The sequence below is a fragment of the Rhinoderma darwinii genome, chromosome 6 (genome assembly GCF_050947455.1).
Source record: "Rhinoderma darwinii isolate aRhiDar2 chromosome 6, aRhiDar2.hap1, whole genome shotgun sequence".
Classification (NCBI taxonomy): Eukaryota; Metazoa; Chordata; class Amphibia; order Anura; family Rhinodermatidae; genus Rhinoderma; species Rhinoderma darwinii.
Window position 1 is genome coordinate 18,831,602 of NC_134692.1, and position 18,217 is coordinate 18,849,818.

General features: G+C 46.2%; 1 protein-coding gene across 3 annotated transcripts in view; it reads right to left on the reverse strand.

Annotated features, from left to right (window-relative positions):
* Window positions 1-18,217, reverse strand: part of ZEB2 (zinc finger E-box binding homeobox 2) — a 144,253-nt gene that overhangs the window by 28,337 nt on the left and 97,699 nt on the right. For all 3 annotated transcript variants that reach the window (XM_075829252.1, XM_075829250.1, XM_075829251.1), the window contains one exon: window positions 919-1,176. In XM_075829252.1, coding sequence (XP_075685367.1) covers window positions 919-1,176 — 258 coding nt within the window. The remainder of the gene's footprint in view (window positions 1-918; window positions 1,177-18,217) is intronic.

Genomic DNA, 18,217 nt, shown 5'->3' on the forward strand with positions numbered 1-18,217 from the left:
CTTAAAATGTTAAACAGACATTAACCAGATCTAACGGACCTACACAATGGGTATAATGTTCAATTTTTGACAAAAACAGACTAATAGGTTTTCACTGCCTGCCTTAATTAATGGCATCATTGAAATATATCCCGGTTTAAGATCCGTAACCAGCAACAACATACGTATGTATAATTTAATGGTAATTTTACCCCTAATTTTCGCTCTTTTATTGGCCATAGATGCTAAATTTTTGATGGGAACTGTCAACTATATATGTTAATGGAACCTGGCATATCCTTGAGTGAGGTTAGGGCGGCAATTGGAGAACTATAACGTCCGAGAGGATACAATTTTCCTGTCGGATAGTCTTCATTGGAGGTAAACCATGCCAGAGGTAATCCCAACGCAGCTCTATTGGCACAGCGGTTACTCTACGAGTTGCTCTTCGTTGTAGATCTCTTCTCTATCTATTATCGTTATCACCTAATTCACACAAAATCACCTTCCTTGCCAGAAATAAAATCACTAACGTTGTTAGATTTAAAAAAATTATGGACTGAGGTCTCGCCGTTTCACCTTATAAAATGGCGGCCTCCATTGGCTAAATATTGGGGTCTTCTCCATTCTTTCCTTCAATCTTCCTCAATTGTGACCGTAAATATCTTCAAGCAATTTTCCCACAAAATATTACGCAACCCGTACTTACTTCCTCCACTCGTAAGAGAAGAAAAATCGGGGGTGGAAATAAGTTGAGGGTGTACTGTAGTACAAAGTACCCAATGAGATACTTATGTATAATCATAGTATTCTGAGAGGTGTCCAGTTAGTTTGTAGTCAATTCATTATATTTTAGCCAATTTTTTGTATTTGCCACTTTACTATCCACGTGTGTCAGCAAAGTCTATTTGATCAATAACAGGGGTGAAGAGAACTTACCAGAGCCATCAACAGGCGCCTTCAGGAGATCATCATTGTGCCAACTGTGTTCCATTCTTCCATCTCTCAAGTCATCTTCCTCTTCTTCTCTAGCCAGTAAAGCCTGGTTGGCATGCGGAGAAGACTCATGGTTGAGCATACTGGCTGGACTGGTTTCCTGGTCCAAAGTGGCAATAATACTGTCATCTTCAGCAATATGAAGCTTGTCGTCTTCATCTGTCTCCGAACCAGTGTCCACTACATTGTCGTAATTCAAAACTGCAATTCAAAAAGGGACATACATTAAAATATAATCCAATTTTTACGTTTGAAACAAGTGTAGAGACAGATCACATCGCTTATATTGTTATACCAAAACTCTGTGCTCTAAAACAAAAAGAAATACCCCAAAAACTCTGAGATCCAGAACATCTGGTCATGTGAACCCCAAGAGGCATCAAGAAAGAAGTTAAAGGGCTCAACGATACAACATTTTAACTTAAAAAAAAGTGAAGAATTTTTATATACTATGAATCCCAGTCGTGAAAACAAAAATTCATCAATAGGAGCATAACCCTTTCCTGCCCAACCCCAAAGACCCTAAATTGCTCAGCAATGTTTTTTTTTTTTTGTTTTTTGTTTTTTTAAGCACAGCCTGTAAATAAGGTCTATGAACTCAATTGAAGGTGGCAGTTTCTGTATTAACCAGCCCTCACAAGACTCCCGGCCTACATGATAGTACATAAATTGTCCACTTTACCAGCAGACAAGAAAGATTAGAGTAATAAACACCGGGCATTAGCTCAGCTACAGAAATACACCATCCGTTACGCACACATGGGATTGCCAAAATACGTTAACCTAACTCTGTACAAACATGCACAAAAAAACAGTAAGAACCATGACATCATGGGAACGAGAGAGAGAAAGAGAGGAGGGGGTGGGGGGTCGAGAAGACTTTGGAAAAAAAAAAGAAAACAATTTTCAGCTTCATTTTGATTTCTCTGTGTCTAATAAAGCCGCCCTCTCTTAAATTATCAACTGAGCTATCTCAAGTGGCTCTTGCCAGCTATCGGATTATAGAAAAGTATCAGAAAAGACTGAAAGAAAAAAAAAAAAAAAGAAAAGGATTGTGTTTCAGGATCATAACTAGAGATGAGCGAACTTATGAAAAGTTCGGTTCGGCAAGTTCGCCGAATTTCGTGCAAAAGTTCGATTCGGACCGAACTAGTTCTGACCGAACCTGTAATACAAGAAAGCCCCTAAAAATCGTGTATAACACTGTTTTAAAGCCCTAGAAGCCCTGTATAACACTCTTAGGTCACCCATGAGTGTATCCAAGTACTTTTGAGCTGTCTTTAATGCAAAGTTGGTGTCAAAGTTACGCCAACATGTATGGCTCTAGGAAAACGGATGGGACACGGAGATAACTAACAGAAACCACTGCACTTGTGCATGTTGTATGCTTAATGCATTGTTAAAAAAGGTACAAAAATTTACCATTTTAGGCGGCTGATGCCTGCCAGGGTTCATACATATAAGGTGGTAAAAGAAGAAGCAATGGCTTTTGACAAGCCCTCCAAAAATTGACCCTTTTTATTGGCAGATGCCTGCCGGGGTTCATCCATACATGGATGTAAAAGCAACAAGCAATGGCTTTTCACAAGCCCTCCAAAAATTGACCCTTTTTATTGGCAGATGCCTGCCGAGGTTCTTCCATACATGGATGTAAAAGCAACAAGCAATGGCTTTTCACAAGCCCTCCAAAAATTGACCCTTTTTATTGGCAGATGCCTGCCGGGGTTCTTCCATACATTGATGTAAAAGCAACAAGCAATGGCTTTTGACAAGCCCTCCAAAAATTGACCCTTTTTATTGGCAGATGCCTGCCGGGGTTCTTCCATACATGGATGTAAAAGCATTAAAGCAACAAGCAATGGCTTTTCACAAGCCCTCCAAAAATTGACCCTTTTTATTGGCAGATGCCTGCCGGGGTTCTTCCATACATGGATGTAATAGCATTAAAGCAACAAGCAATGGCTTTTCACAAGCCCTCCAAAAATTGACCCTTTTTATTGGCAGATGCCTGCCGGGGTTCTTCCATACATGGATGTAAAAGCATTAAAGCAACAAGCAATGGCTTTTCACAAGCCCTCCAAAAATTGACCCTTTTTATTGGCAGATGCCTGCCGGGGTTCTTCCATACATGGATGTAAAAGCATTAAAGCAACAAGCAATGGCTTTTCACAAGCCCTCCAAAAATTGACCCTTTTTATTGGCAGATGCCTGCCGGGGTTCTTCCATACATTGATGTAAAAGCATTAAAGCAACAAGCAATGGCTTTTCACAAGCCCTCCAAAAATTGACCCTTTTTATTGGCAGATGCCTGCCGGGGTTCTTCCATACATGGATGTAAAAGCATTAAAGCAACAAGCAATGGCTTTTCACAAGCCCTCCAAAAATTGACCCTTTTTATTGGCAGATGCCTGCCGGGGTTCTTCCATACATGGATGTAAAAGCAACAAGCAATGGCTTTTCACAAGCCCTCCAAAAATTGACCCTTTTTATTGGCAAGGGTGAGTAGTAGCAGCACATTAAAAGACACTGGACGACAGTCACAGGACAAAGCCCTGTGGTGGGGCAGGCCTGCTTGTAGCAGACGGGCGGCAGTGGAGGTTTATTGGTGGTAGTAGTCGAGGTAGCCAACACAGACAGCAAGGGTGCAAGCAGTAGTAGCAGTAGTAGCAGCACATTAAAAAAAGAGACTGGACAGTCAGAGGAGGACAAAGCCCTGTGGTGGGGCAGGCCTCAGGCCTGCTTGTAGCAGACGGGCGGCAGTGGAGGTGTATTGGTGGTAGTAGTCGAGGTAGCCAACACAGACAGCAAGGGTGCAAGCAGTAGTAGCAGTAGTAGCAGCACATTAAAAAAAGAGACTGGACAGTCAGAGGAGGGCAAAGCCCTGTGGTGGGGCAGGCCTCAGGCCTGCTTGTAGCAGACGGCAGTGGAGGTGTATTGGTGGTAGTAGAGGTAGACTAGCCAACACAGACAGCAAGGGTGGTAGGACTGGTAGTAGCAGCAGCACATTAAAAAAAGAGACTGGACGACAGTCACAGGACATAGCCCTGTGGTGGGGTAGGCCTGCTTGTAGCAGACGGGCGGCAGTGTAGGTGTATTGGTGGTATTAGAGGTAGCCAACACAGACAGCAAGGGTGCAAGCAGTAGTAGCAGTAGTAGCAGCACATTAAAAAAAAGAGAGACTGGACAGTCACAGGAGGACAAAGCCCTGTGGTGGGGCAGGCCTCAGGCCTGCTTGTAGCAGACGGGCGGCAGTGGAGGTGTATTGGTGGTAGACTGGTAGTAGCCGAGGTAGCCAACACAGACAGCAAGGGTGCAAGCAGTAGTAGCAGTAGTAGCAGCACATTAAAAAAAGAGACTGGACAGTCAGAGGAGGGCAAAGCCCTGTGGTGGGGCAGGCCTCAGGCCTGCTTGTAGCAGACGGGCGGCAGTGGAGGTGTATTGGTGGTAGTAGTCGAGGTAGCCAACACAGACAGCAAGGGTGCAAGCAGTAGTAGCAGTAGTAGCAGCACATTAAAAAAAGAGACTGGACAGTCAGAGGAGGGCAAAGCCCTGTGGTGGGGCAGGCCTCAGGCCTGCTTGTAGCAGACGGGCGGCAGTGGAGGTGTATTGGTGGTAGTAGTCGAGGTAGCCAACACAGACAGCAAGGGTGCAAGCAGTAGTAGCAGTAGTAGCAGCACATTAAAAAAAGAGACTGGACAGTCACAGGAGGACAAAGCCCTGTAGTGGGGCAGGCCTCAGGCCTGCTTGTAGCAGATGGCAGTGTAGGTGTATTGGTGGTAGTAGAGGTACTAGCCAACACAGACAGCAAGGGTGCAAGCAGTAGTAGCAGTAGTAGCAGCACATTAAAAAAAGAGACTGGAGAGTCACAGGACAAAGCCCTCTGGTGGGGCAGGCCTGCTTGTAGCAGACGGCACTGGGGTGGATTGGTGGTAGAAGTAGTAGCAGCTGCAGCACCAACAGCGGCACATTAAAAAAAGAGTGGACAGGACAGAATCCCATAGTAGCAGGCGGCAGTAGCAGGCGGCAGCAGCAGCAGCAATGTAAGATCTAATCAGTGGCATCAGGCACAGGGGTTTTAAAATCCTCACCGATCCACGCTTGATTCATTTTCAGAAACGTGAGATTTTCCAAGCTGTTGGCGGACAATCTTGTTCGCTTAGGGGTGACGAAGCCCCCTGCTGCGCTGAATACCCTCTCTGACGCTACACTGGAGGGTGGACAAGACAGTACACCCATGGCAAACTGGGCCAGTTCTTGCCAATGATCCAATCTGCTGACCCAGAAGTCCATGGGGTCTGGGATCAGCATTTCTGACGGAGAAAGGGCACAGTCCAAGTACGAGTGAACCTGGTTGTTTAGGTGCTGCACCTGGAGATGGTGAACATCCCTTTGGTGACTAGTGCTACGATGTGTGTCAGGTCGGGGTATTGGATGTAAAAATGTTGTCATCATATTTTCCAAACTGAATTGGCTGCTGCTGCTGCTGCTGCTGCCGCTGCTGCCACGGCTGCCGCCTATTGCAGAGGTAGCTCTGCCAGAGGCGGTGGAACGATGAGACAGTGGGGAGCGGAGAGTGGCCCCCCGGTCAGACATGCTTGCAGCGGGTGTCTGCCGTTTGAAAGCCATGACAAGCTGGCTGCATAGCTTCTCTCTATAATAAGCCAATTTTGCCTCCCTCTCGGAAGGCGCAAAAAACTCCCCCATTCTGGCTTTATACCGAGGGTCTAAAAGTGTGGCTATCCAGTAGTCATCTCTTTGCTTCATGCTAACAATACGACAGTCAGCGCGCAAGTAACGAAGCATACAGCTCGCCATCCTGGCCAGCGTTTCAGAGGGCCCGGTTGGTTCCATCTCCGCCCCATACTGCCATGGTTGTCCATCATCAAGGTCGTCGTCAGACTCGTCATCACCACCATCACTGTCATGTTGTGCGGCTGCCTCGTCCCCTATCCCTTCCTGTGATTCCATCTCCAAATCCAGCTCCTCTTCAGGTCCTGTTTCCTCATCCTCCTCCTCCTCCTCAACATCCATAGCCAGATGTGATCCTTCCTCCATCCTTTGCTGAATCATCGCTGTGAGCGTTTGCTCCATAATGAATATCAGCGGCATAACATCGTTCATTCCGCTAGCGTCACGGCTCACAAATCGTGTGGCCTCTTCAAAGGGCCTCAAAACGCGACATGCGTCTCTAACCAGCTGCCAGTGCCTGAGCTCGAAATTACACTGGCTCCAAACGCTGCCCGTCTGCTGCATCAGGAAATCATTCACGGCTTTCCGCTGTTCGTACAGACGGTCCAACATGTGCAGGGTGGAATTCCATCGTGTTGGAACGTCGCAAATCAGGCTGTGTTCTGGGAGATTGTTTTGACGCTGCAAGTCCAGGAGGGCGTGCTTAAATGCATACGAACGTCTAAAGCGAACGCAAACCCTCCTGGACATGGCCAGCACACCCTTCAAACCAACATATGACTTTAAGAAGCGTGTTATGACCAGATTGATCACATGTGCCATGCAAGGAGCGTGTGTCAGGTGACCTAGACGCAGTGCAGCCACAACGTTCTTGCCGTTATCAGAGACAACATTGCCCAGTGTGAGTTTCAGAGGAGACAGCCAGCGTGCGATTTCCTCCTTGATGCACAGCAGCAGCTCCTGCCCTGTGTGGCTTTTCTCGCCCAGGCTCAGCAGGTGTAAGACAGCGTTGTGGCGCTTCACCTTGCACCTATGAAAAGAGGAGGGAGGAGGAGTGGAAGATACGCTGTGTCCTGTCGGGGACGGGAAGACCTCCAAGGAGGAAGGCAAGGAGGAGGAGGAGGAGTAGGAGGAGAAGGATGGTAGGCGCCTGGTGTCCGGAGTTGAACTAGAAACATACAAGCGTGGAGGTGGTAATGCCTGGCATTGCTGCGGTGGTGCATCGGACTGCAAAATATTGACCCAGTGGGCCGTGAAAGACATGTACTGTCCCTGCCCATAGTTGCTGCTCCACGTGTCGACGGTGGCATGTACCCTGCTGCACACGGATAATTGCAAGGACTTGGACACCTTTTCCTCCACATGCTTGTGCAAGGCAGGGACAGCTGTTTTGGAGAAGTAATGTCGGCTAGGTATTCGCCACCTAGGCTGAGCGCACGCCATCAATTGCTTGAAGCCGGCGGAGTCGACCAGGTGGTATGGCAGCGACTGCACCACCAACAACTTTGCCAGGTGTGAATTAAGCCGCACGACAAGTGGATGACTGGGTATATATTGTTGCTTATTGGACAACGATTCCGTAATGGATAACTGACGGGACATAGGAGGAGCACTAGATGACAGTGATGATGATGATGACAACGACATGGTGGATAAGGCCTGGCTACTACTTAGATGACAGGGACTCGGAGCAGCAGCAGCAGCGGAAGAGGGGTCTTCATTAGATGTACATGATGGTGGGGCATGTTGATTGTCCCACATGGCCTTGTGATGCCGTTCCATGTGTTTACGTAGAGCAGTAGTTCCTACATTGCTGCCCTGCCCACGCCTTACTTTCTGCTTGCAGATACGGCACTGTGCCATGTTTTCCTCCTCTGGGAAGGTACAGAAAAATTGCCACACGGCAGAGTACCGTAAAGAGGTAGTACCACGTCCACCACCACCACCACCACCACAACCACCCGAGCTTGCCCCTTGTCTGGCAGGCTTTTTTCGGGAACCTACACCAGCATCTGTGTCGCCGTCACCGGCTCCTGAGCTGACCCTACCGCTGCAACGTTTTGCAGATTGACTTCTGCCCCTACCTCGGCTTGGCTGTTTATCACATCCAGTGCCGCCACTACTACCCTCCTCCTCTGACGCCGTCATCACCTCGTCACCTGGTTCCCACGTCCTGTCTAAAACAACATCATCATCATAGCCTTCCTCATCATCCCCGCCACTTCTGTCACTGTGTTGTGAATGTGATGTGACATCATGGCGGGCTCCATGCCCCCCCTCATTACTGCGTCTGCCACCACGGCTACCACCACCAACACCCCCACTACCGCAGCTATGCGTCTCGGTCACCGCTTCCACCTCCACCACCGCCGCAACACACTCCGTTGGCTGACTCGCGGAAAACAAATCATCATCATCACTATGTTGTTCAGTATCTTCCTTCGCACCCGAGGAGATGTCTCTTAGGACTCTCAGGAAAGATGGCTTCCCGCTAGGAAGGGGGAGCGAAGACATAGATGATGGAATGGAAACGCTAGAAATACCTATATTACTACTGTCACCGTGCCAAGGAACTGTAGAGGATCTGGAATCCAACGAAACCTGGCTTGAAGCCAGATCGTCAGAGTCTTCCTGCTGAGATGACCGCGAGCCAGCCAACCAGTCCACAATGGCCGTATTGTCTAAAGTAACCCGCCCACCGGAGGAGATGGACAAGTCTGGCTTGCTGATACTACTACTAGCAGGCACATGGCAGCTGCTACTAGTGGAACTGGGCACATGTCTTGTGCCACAAATGCTGCTACTGGGTCTGGCACCAACAGATCCAACATTTGGACTGGAAGAGGAGACGGCATGGGTGTTTCTTCCTCTACCCCGTCCTTTCACAACCTTTTTTTTCCCAGACATTTCAGAGCCCCTTTTAAAAGCGTATTCACACACGGACACTGGCTTGGCAAATGGCAATGAATGAGAATTTCAATCAGCCTCGCTGCAGTGCACTCAGGGAATGCTGGGCCTTGTAGTACTACTAGGCTGCCTGTATGGCAAGTTGGATTGTTATTCCAGGGATGAGCCCCTTTTAAAAGCGTATTCACACACGGACACTGGCTTGGCAAATGGCAATGAATGAGAATTTCAATCAGCCTCGCTGCAGTGCACTCAGGGAATGCTGGGCGTTGTAGTACTTCTAGGCTGCCTGTATGGCAAGTTGGATTGTTATCCTGTTAATAACGGCCAGGGATGAGCCCCTTTTAAAAGCGTATTCACACACGGACACTGGCTTGGCAAATGGCAATGAATGAGAATTTCAATCAGCCTCGCTGCAGTGCACTCAGGGAATGCTGGGCCTTGTAGTACTACTACTACCACTACTACAAAGGCTGCCTGTATTGCAAGTTGGATGCAATGGGGATGAGCCCCTTCTAAAAGCGTATTCACACACGGACACTGGCTTGGCAAATGGCAATGAATGAGAATTTCAATCAGCCTCGCTGCAGTGCACTCAGGGAATGCTGGGCCTTGTAGTACTACTACTACCACTACTACAAAGGCTGCCTGTATTGCAAGTTGGATGCAATGGGGATGAGCCCCTTCTAAAAGCGTATTCACACACGGACACTGGCTTGGCAAATGGCAATGAATGAGAATTTCAATCAGCCTCGCTGCAGTGCACTCAGGGAATGCTGGGCCTTGTAGTACTACTAGGCTGCCTGTATGGCAAGTTGGATTGTTATTCCAGGGATGAGCCCCTTTTAAAAGCGTATTCACACACGGACACTGGCTTGGCAAATGGCAATGAATGAGAATTTCAATCAGCCTCGCTGCAGTGCACTCAGGGAATGCTGGGCCTTGTAGTACTACTAGGCTGCCTGTATGGCAAGTTGGATTGTTATTCCAGGGATGAGCCCCTTTTAAAAGCGTATTCACACACGGACACTGGCTTGGCAAATGGCAATGAATGAGAATTTCAATCAGCCTCGCTGCAGTGCACTCAGGGAATGCTGGGCGTTGTAGTACTTCTAGGCTGCCTGTATGGCAAGTTGGATTGTTATCCTGTTAATAACGGCCAGGGATGAGCCCCTTTTAAAAGCGTATTCACACACGGACACTGGCTTGGCAAATGGCAATGAATGAGAATTTCAATCAGCCTCGCTGCAGTGCACTCAGGGAATGCTGGGCCTTGTAGTACTACTACTACCACTACTACAAAGGCTGCCTGTATTGCAAGTTGGATGCAATGGGGATGAGCCCCTTCTAAAAGCGTATTCACACACGGACACTGGCTTGGCAAATGGCAATGAATGAGAATTTCAATCAGCCTCGCTGCAGTGCACTCAGGGAATGCTGGGCCTTGTAGTACTACTAGGCTGCCTGTATGGCAAGTTGGATTGTTATTCCAGGGATGAGCCCCTTTTAAAAGCGTATTCACACACGGACACTGGCTTGGCAAATGGCAATGAATGAGAATTTCAATCAGCCTCGCTGCAGTGCACTCAGGGAATGCTGGGCCTTGTAGTACTACTACTACCACTACTACAAAGGCTGCCTGTATTGCAAGTTGGATGCAATGGGGATGAGCCCCTTCTAAAAGCGTATTCACACACGGACACTGGCTTGGCAAATGGCAATGAATGAGAATTTCAATCAGCCTCGCTGCAGTGCACTCAGGGAATGCTGGGCCTTGTAGTACTACTAGGCTGCCTGTATGGCAAGTTGGATTGTTATTCCAGGGATGAGCCCCTTTTAAAAGCGTATTCACACACGGACACTGGCTTGGCAAATGGCAATGAATGAGAATTTCAATCAGCCTCGCTGCAGTGCACTCAGGGAATGCTGGGCCTTGTAGTACTACTACTACCACTACTACAAAGGCTGCCTGTATTGCAAGTTGGATGCAATGGGGATGAGCCCCTTCTAAAAGCGTATTCACACACGGACACTGGCTTGGCAAATGGCAATGAATGAGAATTTCAATCAGCCTCGCTGCAGTGCACTCAGGGAATGCTGGGCCTTGTAGTACTACTACCACTACTACAAAGGCTGCCTGTATTGCAAGTTGGATGCAATGGGGATGAGCCCCTTCTAAAAGCGTATTCACACACGGACACTGGCTTGGCAAATGGCAATGAATGAGAATTTCAATCAGCCTCGCTGCAGTGCACTCAGGGAATGCTGGGCCTTGTAGTACTACTAGGCTGCCTGTATGGCAAGTTGGATTGTTATTCCAGGGATGAGCCCCTTTTAAAAGCGTATTCACACACGGACACTGGCTTGGCAAATGGCAATGAATGAGAATTTCAATCAGCCTCGCTGCAGTGCACTCAGGGAATGCTGGGCCTTGTAGTACTACTAGGCTGCCTGTATGGCAAGTTGGATTGTTATTCCAGGGATGAGCCCCTTTTAAAAGCGTATTCACACACGGACACTGGCTTGGCAAATGGCAATGAATGAGAATTTCAATCAGCCTCGCTGCAGTGCACTCAGGGAATGCTGGGCCTTGTAGTACTACTACTACCACTACTACAAAGGCTGCCTGTATTGCAAGTTGGATGCAATGGGGATGAGCCCCTTCTAAAAGCGTATTCACACACGGACACTGGCTTGGCAAATGGCAATGAATGAGAATTTCAATCAGCCTCGCTGCAGTGCACTCAGGGAATGCTGGGCCTTGTAGTACTACTACCACTACTACAAAGGCTGCCTGTATTGCAAGTTGGATGCAATGGGGATGAGCCCCTTCTAAAAGCGTATTCACACACGGACACTGGCTTGGCAAATGGCAATGAATGAGAATTTCAATCAGCCTCGCTGCAGTGCACTCAGGGAATGCTGGGCCTTGTAGTACTACTAGGCTGCCTGTATGGCAAGTTGGATTGTTATTCCAGGGATGAGCCCCTTTTAAAAGCGTATTCACACACGGACACTGGCTTGGCAAATGGCAATGAATGAGAATTTCAATCAGCCTCGCTGCAGTGCACTCAGGGAATGCTGGGCCTTGTAGTACTACTAGGCTGCCTGTATGGCAAGTTGGATTGTTATTCCAGGGATGAGCCCCTTTTAAAAGCGTATTCACACACGGACACTGGCTTGGCAAATGGCAATGAATGAGAATTTCAATCAGCCTCGCTGCAGTGCACTCAGGGAATGCTGGGCCTTGTAGTACTACTACTACCACTACTACAAAGGCTGCCTGTATTGCAAGTTGGATGCAATGGGGATGAGCCCCTTCTAAAAGCGTATTCACACACGGACACTGGCTTGGCAAATGGCAATGAATGAGAATTTCAATCAGCCTCGCTGCAGTGCACTCAGGGAATGCTGGGCGTTGTAGTACTTCTAGGCTGCCTGTATGGCAAGTTGGATTGTTATCCTGTTAATAACGGCCAGGGATGAGCCCCTTTTAAAAGCGTATTCACACACGGACACTGGCTTGGCAAATGGCAATGAATGAGAATTTCAATCAGCCTCGCTGCAGTGCACTCAGGGAATGCTGGGCCTTGTAGTACTACTACTACCACTACTACAAAGGCTGCCTGTATTGCAAGTTGGATGCAATGGGGATGAGCCCCTTCTAAAAGCGTATTCACACACGGACACTGGCTTGGCAAATGGCAATGAATGAGAATTTCAATCAGCCTCGCTGCAGTGCACTCAGGGAATGCTGGGCCTTGTAGTACTACTAGGCTGCCTGTATGGCAAGTTGGATTGTTATTCCAGGGATGAGCCCCTTTTAAAAGCGTATTCACACACGGACACTGGCTTGGCAAATGGCAATGAATGAGAATTTCAATCAGCCTCGCTGCAGTGCACTCAGGGAATGCTGGGCGTTGTAGTACTTCTAGGCTGCCTGTATGGCAAGTTGGATTGTTATTCCAGGGATGAGCCCCTTTTAAAAGCGTATTCACACACGGACACTGGCTTGGCAAATGGCAATGAATGAGAATTTCAATCAGCCTCGCTGCAGTGCACTCAGGGAATGCTGGGCCTTGTAGTACTTCTAGGCTGCCTGTATGGCAAGTTGGATTGTTATCCTGTTAATAACGGCCAGGGATGAGCCCCTTTTAAAAGCGTATTCACACACGGACACTGGCTTGGCAAATGGCAATGAATGAGAATTTCAATCAGCCTCGCTGCAGTGCACTCAGGGAATGCTGGGCCTTGTAGTACTACTACTACCACTACTACAAAGGCTGCCTGTATTGCAAGTTGGATGCAATGGGGATGAGCCCCTTCTAAAAGCGTATTCACACACGGACACTGGCTTGGCAAATGGCAATGAATGAGAATTTCAATCAGCCTCGCTGCAGTGCACTCAGGGAATGCTGGGCGTTGTAGTACTTCTAGGCTGCCTGTATGGCAAGTTGGATTGTTATTCCAGGGATGAGCCCCTTTTAAAAGCGTATTCACACACGGACACTGGCTTGGCAAATGGCAATGAATGAGAATTTCAATCAGCCTCGCTGCAGTGCACTCAGGGAATGCTGGGCCTTATAGTACTACTAGGCTGCCTGTATTGCAAGTTGGATGCAACGGGGATGAGCCCCTTATAAAAGCGTATTCACACACTGGCTGAGTAGTGAGTAGTGGATGAGCCCCTTCGATTTCTGAATTCCTGCCTTTTAGATTCCTAAAGCTTTCCCTTACTGCACAGAGATGCTATTCCTACAGCTCCTGTCTGTAAAATGGCCGCTGAGCTCCGTGCATAGACTTTTATTGCAGGCTTGAGCCCGCCCCTATGCTGCCTCCCGATAGGCTGGGAGAGCCGTTTGCAAGGCATTATGGGGTAGCCTGATGTCAGGTGATCTTCTGTAATCCTCCATTTTAGATGTAACATGTGGCAGGCGCCAAAATGTAGCCGGGTTCGGTCAAAACGGGTTCGGCCGAACCCGGTAAAGTTCGGATTCGCTGCGAACCGAACTTTTCCTGAAGTTCGGACCGAAACCGGGTTCGGTTGTCCCGGTTCGCTCATCTCTAATCATAACGCTTATGGAGAATTCCTAAAATACGTCTAGTTACAAATTTTTGTCAGTCGTATCGGTTTGCTTTGACGGGTTCCCAGGGAGAAAAAAAAAAAAGAACAAAAAGAGAGATATTTTTTTTTTGTCATGTGAGTCTGGGGACAAAAAGATTACACCGTGCATATCTGCTCATAATATGATCTTTGTATAATCTGCGGGTCCGCACTTGCCTTCTGAACAACTGCACAACAGGTGCAAATTAAAATGAAAACGGCTGCAGGAGCAGCAAACAGAATCTGCTGACCTGGTTTGAATACCAATTGACGGGGGAAACAAAACCTTTTCAAGAGGTGTGACCACAAGGGTTTAAACAAGTTCAGGCTGGGTAATGCCCTAAGATGTACAAAAAAAAAAAAAGAAAAAGAAAAAAAGAGAGCGATATTCTACCGTCCTGGCTCGAGCTGTGTGGTCCAGATATACCTTAGTACAATCAATATTGTGAATCTTTTTTTCGCTGGTGACAAAGGTTTAACCATTTCTTAGCAACCCACAGACAGCTCTTTATAAATGTTCTGAGCTCTGAGTCGGGGAGGGGGGCAAACAAAAGATCCTTAGGCCTGGGAATCTTTCAACCCACCTCTTAAAAAGTGATCTCTGGGCACAGGAGAAATAAAGGAAGGTCCAGGAGGAGTGAATAAAATTATCTAAGGCTGGACAAGCATTAAAGGGCCTTTATCCTGGAAGAAAATATGTCTTTTGAGGTCTCTTTTTGCCCATCGTTGGACTATCCAGAGTTACACGTGAGTTTTTCCTTAGTGGAATTGTAGCCCTGAGATATTTTCTTCAAGATTTATAAAAAAAAAATAAAAAAAGATAGATGATTTATCAACAAACCCCTGAGGAGCCCAAAAAAAATCAGAACAATTTCAACAAGTAGTGAAGTCATGTCTCAGGATACAAGGTCAAGAATGCAACATCCATCACCATCACAGGACAACAATGCTTTACGCCTGCTGCTCTGCTCTCCCGAACAGTAGTAAATGCTTTAAGGCAGATAAATAACTTAAGACGAAGAGTGGACAAGACTAACGTTATTCAATTAACGGCCATCATGCACCTATTGATACGTGGACATGTATTATTTAGTATCTGTCGTGTCATAGGCTAGTCTACTGAAAGGCGTAATGTAAAAGTGGCAAGATGAAGACAATTTTTAGATATGAGCTTCTGAGGAGTAACTATGATAATCAAAAATAATGTTAAAACTTTCAGGGGTTGTTATTTTCAAGACGGAGGTGAATTTTTTTAAATGCCCACTTATGGACTGAGATATTATTGAGGTATATCATGGACTGGTTGCTTTTTATCTGCTCGAAATCAGACCTGAAAAAGATTCTATAGTAGTACAAAAAATTGCAACCATGGAGACCAGGTCCATGGGTTAGAAAATTCACCAGACATGTTGGAAAATGTTTTTTAATGTTGGAAAGTGGTTTTTGGAAACATGTAAATAATAGCCAGGCCAATAAGGCCCCATACACACGAACGTGCTTTTGCGGCCGCAATTTCCCCGAAAATCCACGGGAGAAAGAACAGACATGTCTTATTACGGCCGTGTTCTGCGGTCCAGGCCCATAGCAAATAATGGCCGCGGCCATGTGAAGGTCCCGCGATTTACGGCCAGCTCGCCGGTGACACTCCGCCCCCGGCCGACCCGAAAATCACGGCCGTGCACATGCCTACTGTCGTGTGCATGAGGCCTAACTGTTTATGGGGTCAATAATAGTCCTGTAATCAGCGTGACTGAATATTTCACGACAATATTTTTAAGGTCTATAAAATGTAGAATCATGGTGGAAATGGGGCAAATTCTAGAGTAGATAGCAAAACATGATTGCATAATGTATTTCATCCAGTGTAAAGTAGTAGTAGTTTGGATTTAAAAAAAAAAAGGAAATAAACTAGTACACAAGGGCGTGCGCAGGCCGAAGGACTTTTTGGTAACCACAAAACAGTTGGAAACCCCAAGAATTCCTTTCCTTCAGTTCAATAAACAAGCGGGAAGATGTACTCCTCTTTGGCTCAAAATAGACACACTCATTCTACATGCCTCTCGAAGGAGGAGGAGGAAAGAAAGCAAAAACAAACACAAAAATACCTACTAAACCGAGGCGATAAATAGCCAAAAACACAGCATTGATAACCAACTCCTCACAGTAATCTTTAGAAATGAATTACAATCCACGGCATTAGATGCCTTGCCAGAAAGCTGCTGTAATTATGTTTCATACAGGTAGAGATGGAAGACTGCCATGTGATCCAACGATTACAGGATAAGACGTAGTTAGGCTGCGGGCTTAGGCTGTGCACAGTAATCACAGGCAATCCCTGGTATTCTAGCCTGACATTATTTAAATGGTTTACTTTATAGTGAAGCTATTACGCTATTTACTATCAAAGCAAAACTAGACGATTAAAAAAGAAATAAAAAATTCTGCCAAAAAATGCCAACTATGGAGATATTTAATGGTATTCTATAAACTGAGCCATTCCCTAATATAATATTATTATCGGAGTTGCTTCATTAACAAGTGATGGGGGTGCCAATAATAAACTGCATGACTCCCTAATGCTAATTTTTTTTTAAAGGGGCCCCTGGATTTGCTTTCAAAAACTCATTAAAAAAGTCACAATTTTGTATCAATTGTTATATAATGATTTCTTTTTTAATCTCGGCAGAGCTTGACATTTCAGGATCACCTTTACCTGCTGGAAGGAATTATAAAGACATTCCAGGCCAAGGTACTTAGTAAGTATTGCTGATAATTAGTCTGACATTTGAAGTAGCTCAACCATTATCTGTGACTGGTGTAAACAATGTTACCTAGTGAGCCCCCTTCACACAGATGGACGTTACTTTTGTCAGTTGCAGAACACAGAAGCATCTGTTCCTAATACATGGGGTATTGATCATGGTGACTTTTCGCCTTGAGAAACTTGGGGGAGGAGGGTAGAGGGATCCTTGTGTCAACGTGTGTCATCTGAACAAAGCTTTGTTTGCAGAAGAGGAGAAGAAGCCGAAATATAATTAGTGATTGGTCACACTGTGTCTGTGTAGCCATATACTGATACATTTGTACAAATAGACAGTCATGGCAGAAGAGGCTCCTCAGGGTGTTCAAAGTAGAACAAAAAACTCTATTTGTCACCTTCACAGTTTATTTTAAACAGGAAATCTCCAGAGTTTACCTGTCCATGACAACAGATGGGCCTGAAGAGATGGAACAGATTACACGGACTGGCAACTCTTCTTACAAAGAGGTGATGCAGCAGCATTAAGACTATTGACACCCACCAGAGGTGTAACTTGGTGCTCTAAGCTCTGATGCAAAATCTATTATAGGGCGCCCGAATTATCTATGGCCATTTATAGCACTTATGGGCAACCTCTGCATCCCCTATTGTTACACCCCTGATGCTCCCTTGGTCGAAATATAGAATTTCACGAATATTTTCAATACGTATAATGTTCGATGGACCTCTCCATTATGTAGACAAATGGTTGTACATATAAAAGATGCTGCTCTACCCCTCCACTATCATGAAAGCCGCCATCTTGAATGCTACTTAAAGAGGACCTCAATGCTACCCTCAAGCTGCCTTGCGTTGATTGGTCAGGATCATAAGCAGGGAAGCTAGCTCCACCCATTTGGCTAACTACAACAAATTAGCATATCGGGAGCCAACACAACAGTGGGCCATATCCCAGGAATGGGGGGCTCCAGGAAAAAAAGAAAAACAGCGCTGGAATCAGGGAGACAGCGCTATTCAGATCAGGTACCAGTTCAACTTACATGACCTAGTGACTTGTCCTCTTTAAAAATGCTAAATTGAATGGGGTTCCTAATTCTGTATATACAAAGAAATATCTCCTTACAGATAAGAACAGCTCACTCGGTAGGGGGATAATATAGAAGGAAAAGTAAAATCCTTGAAGTGCAAATGAAGATATGAAGTCCTCTAATTTCCTCATACTATTTATTAATGTCTAAAAGCAAAAAAAAAACAAAAACTTTTTATACAGATGTAGCAGTCAGTTTTGTGTCAAATGATAAATTCAGCTCTGCTGCATCTGAACCCTTACAACCACTCCCTATCACTCAGCAACGACTTTCTCACATGATCCGGTGTCATAGAAAGTCTCCTGTGAACCAACTAGAGGATGTGATGTACGGTTGCACTCAACTGACAGATATCACTTGGCTGTGCAGGTCTTTGATGGACAATACGTGTGAATGTGATCGATAACAAACTCCTTAATGGATCATTTGCAACATCAGGTGACAGATACATTATATATAGTAGAGTTCAAAGCTCGGCCTATGTTATTTCTATACCTTGGAATGGCTGGAAAGTAAATGTACTGGTGGGATATACTTTTAAGAGCCCTCTAAGCTTTGTTGGTGGAGGATTGTGTATATTTACTGAAGGTAAATTGCTTTTTTCGCAGTATACAGTAAGTAACTAGGTGTAAAGAGCGAGAAAAAGGTAACACTTTTACACAGCGGTGAGAATGGATGGACAACAGGAGAATG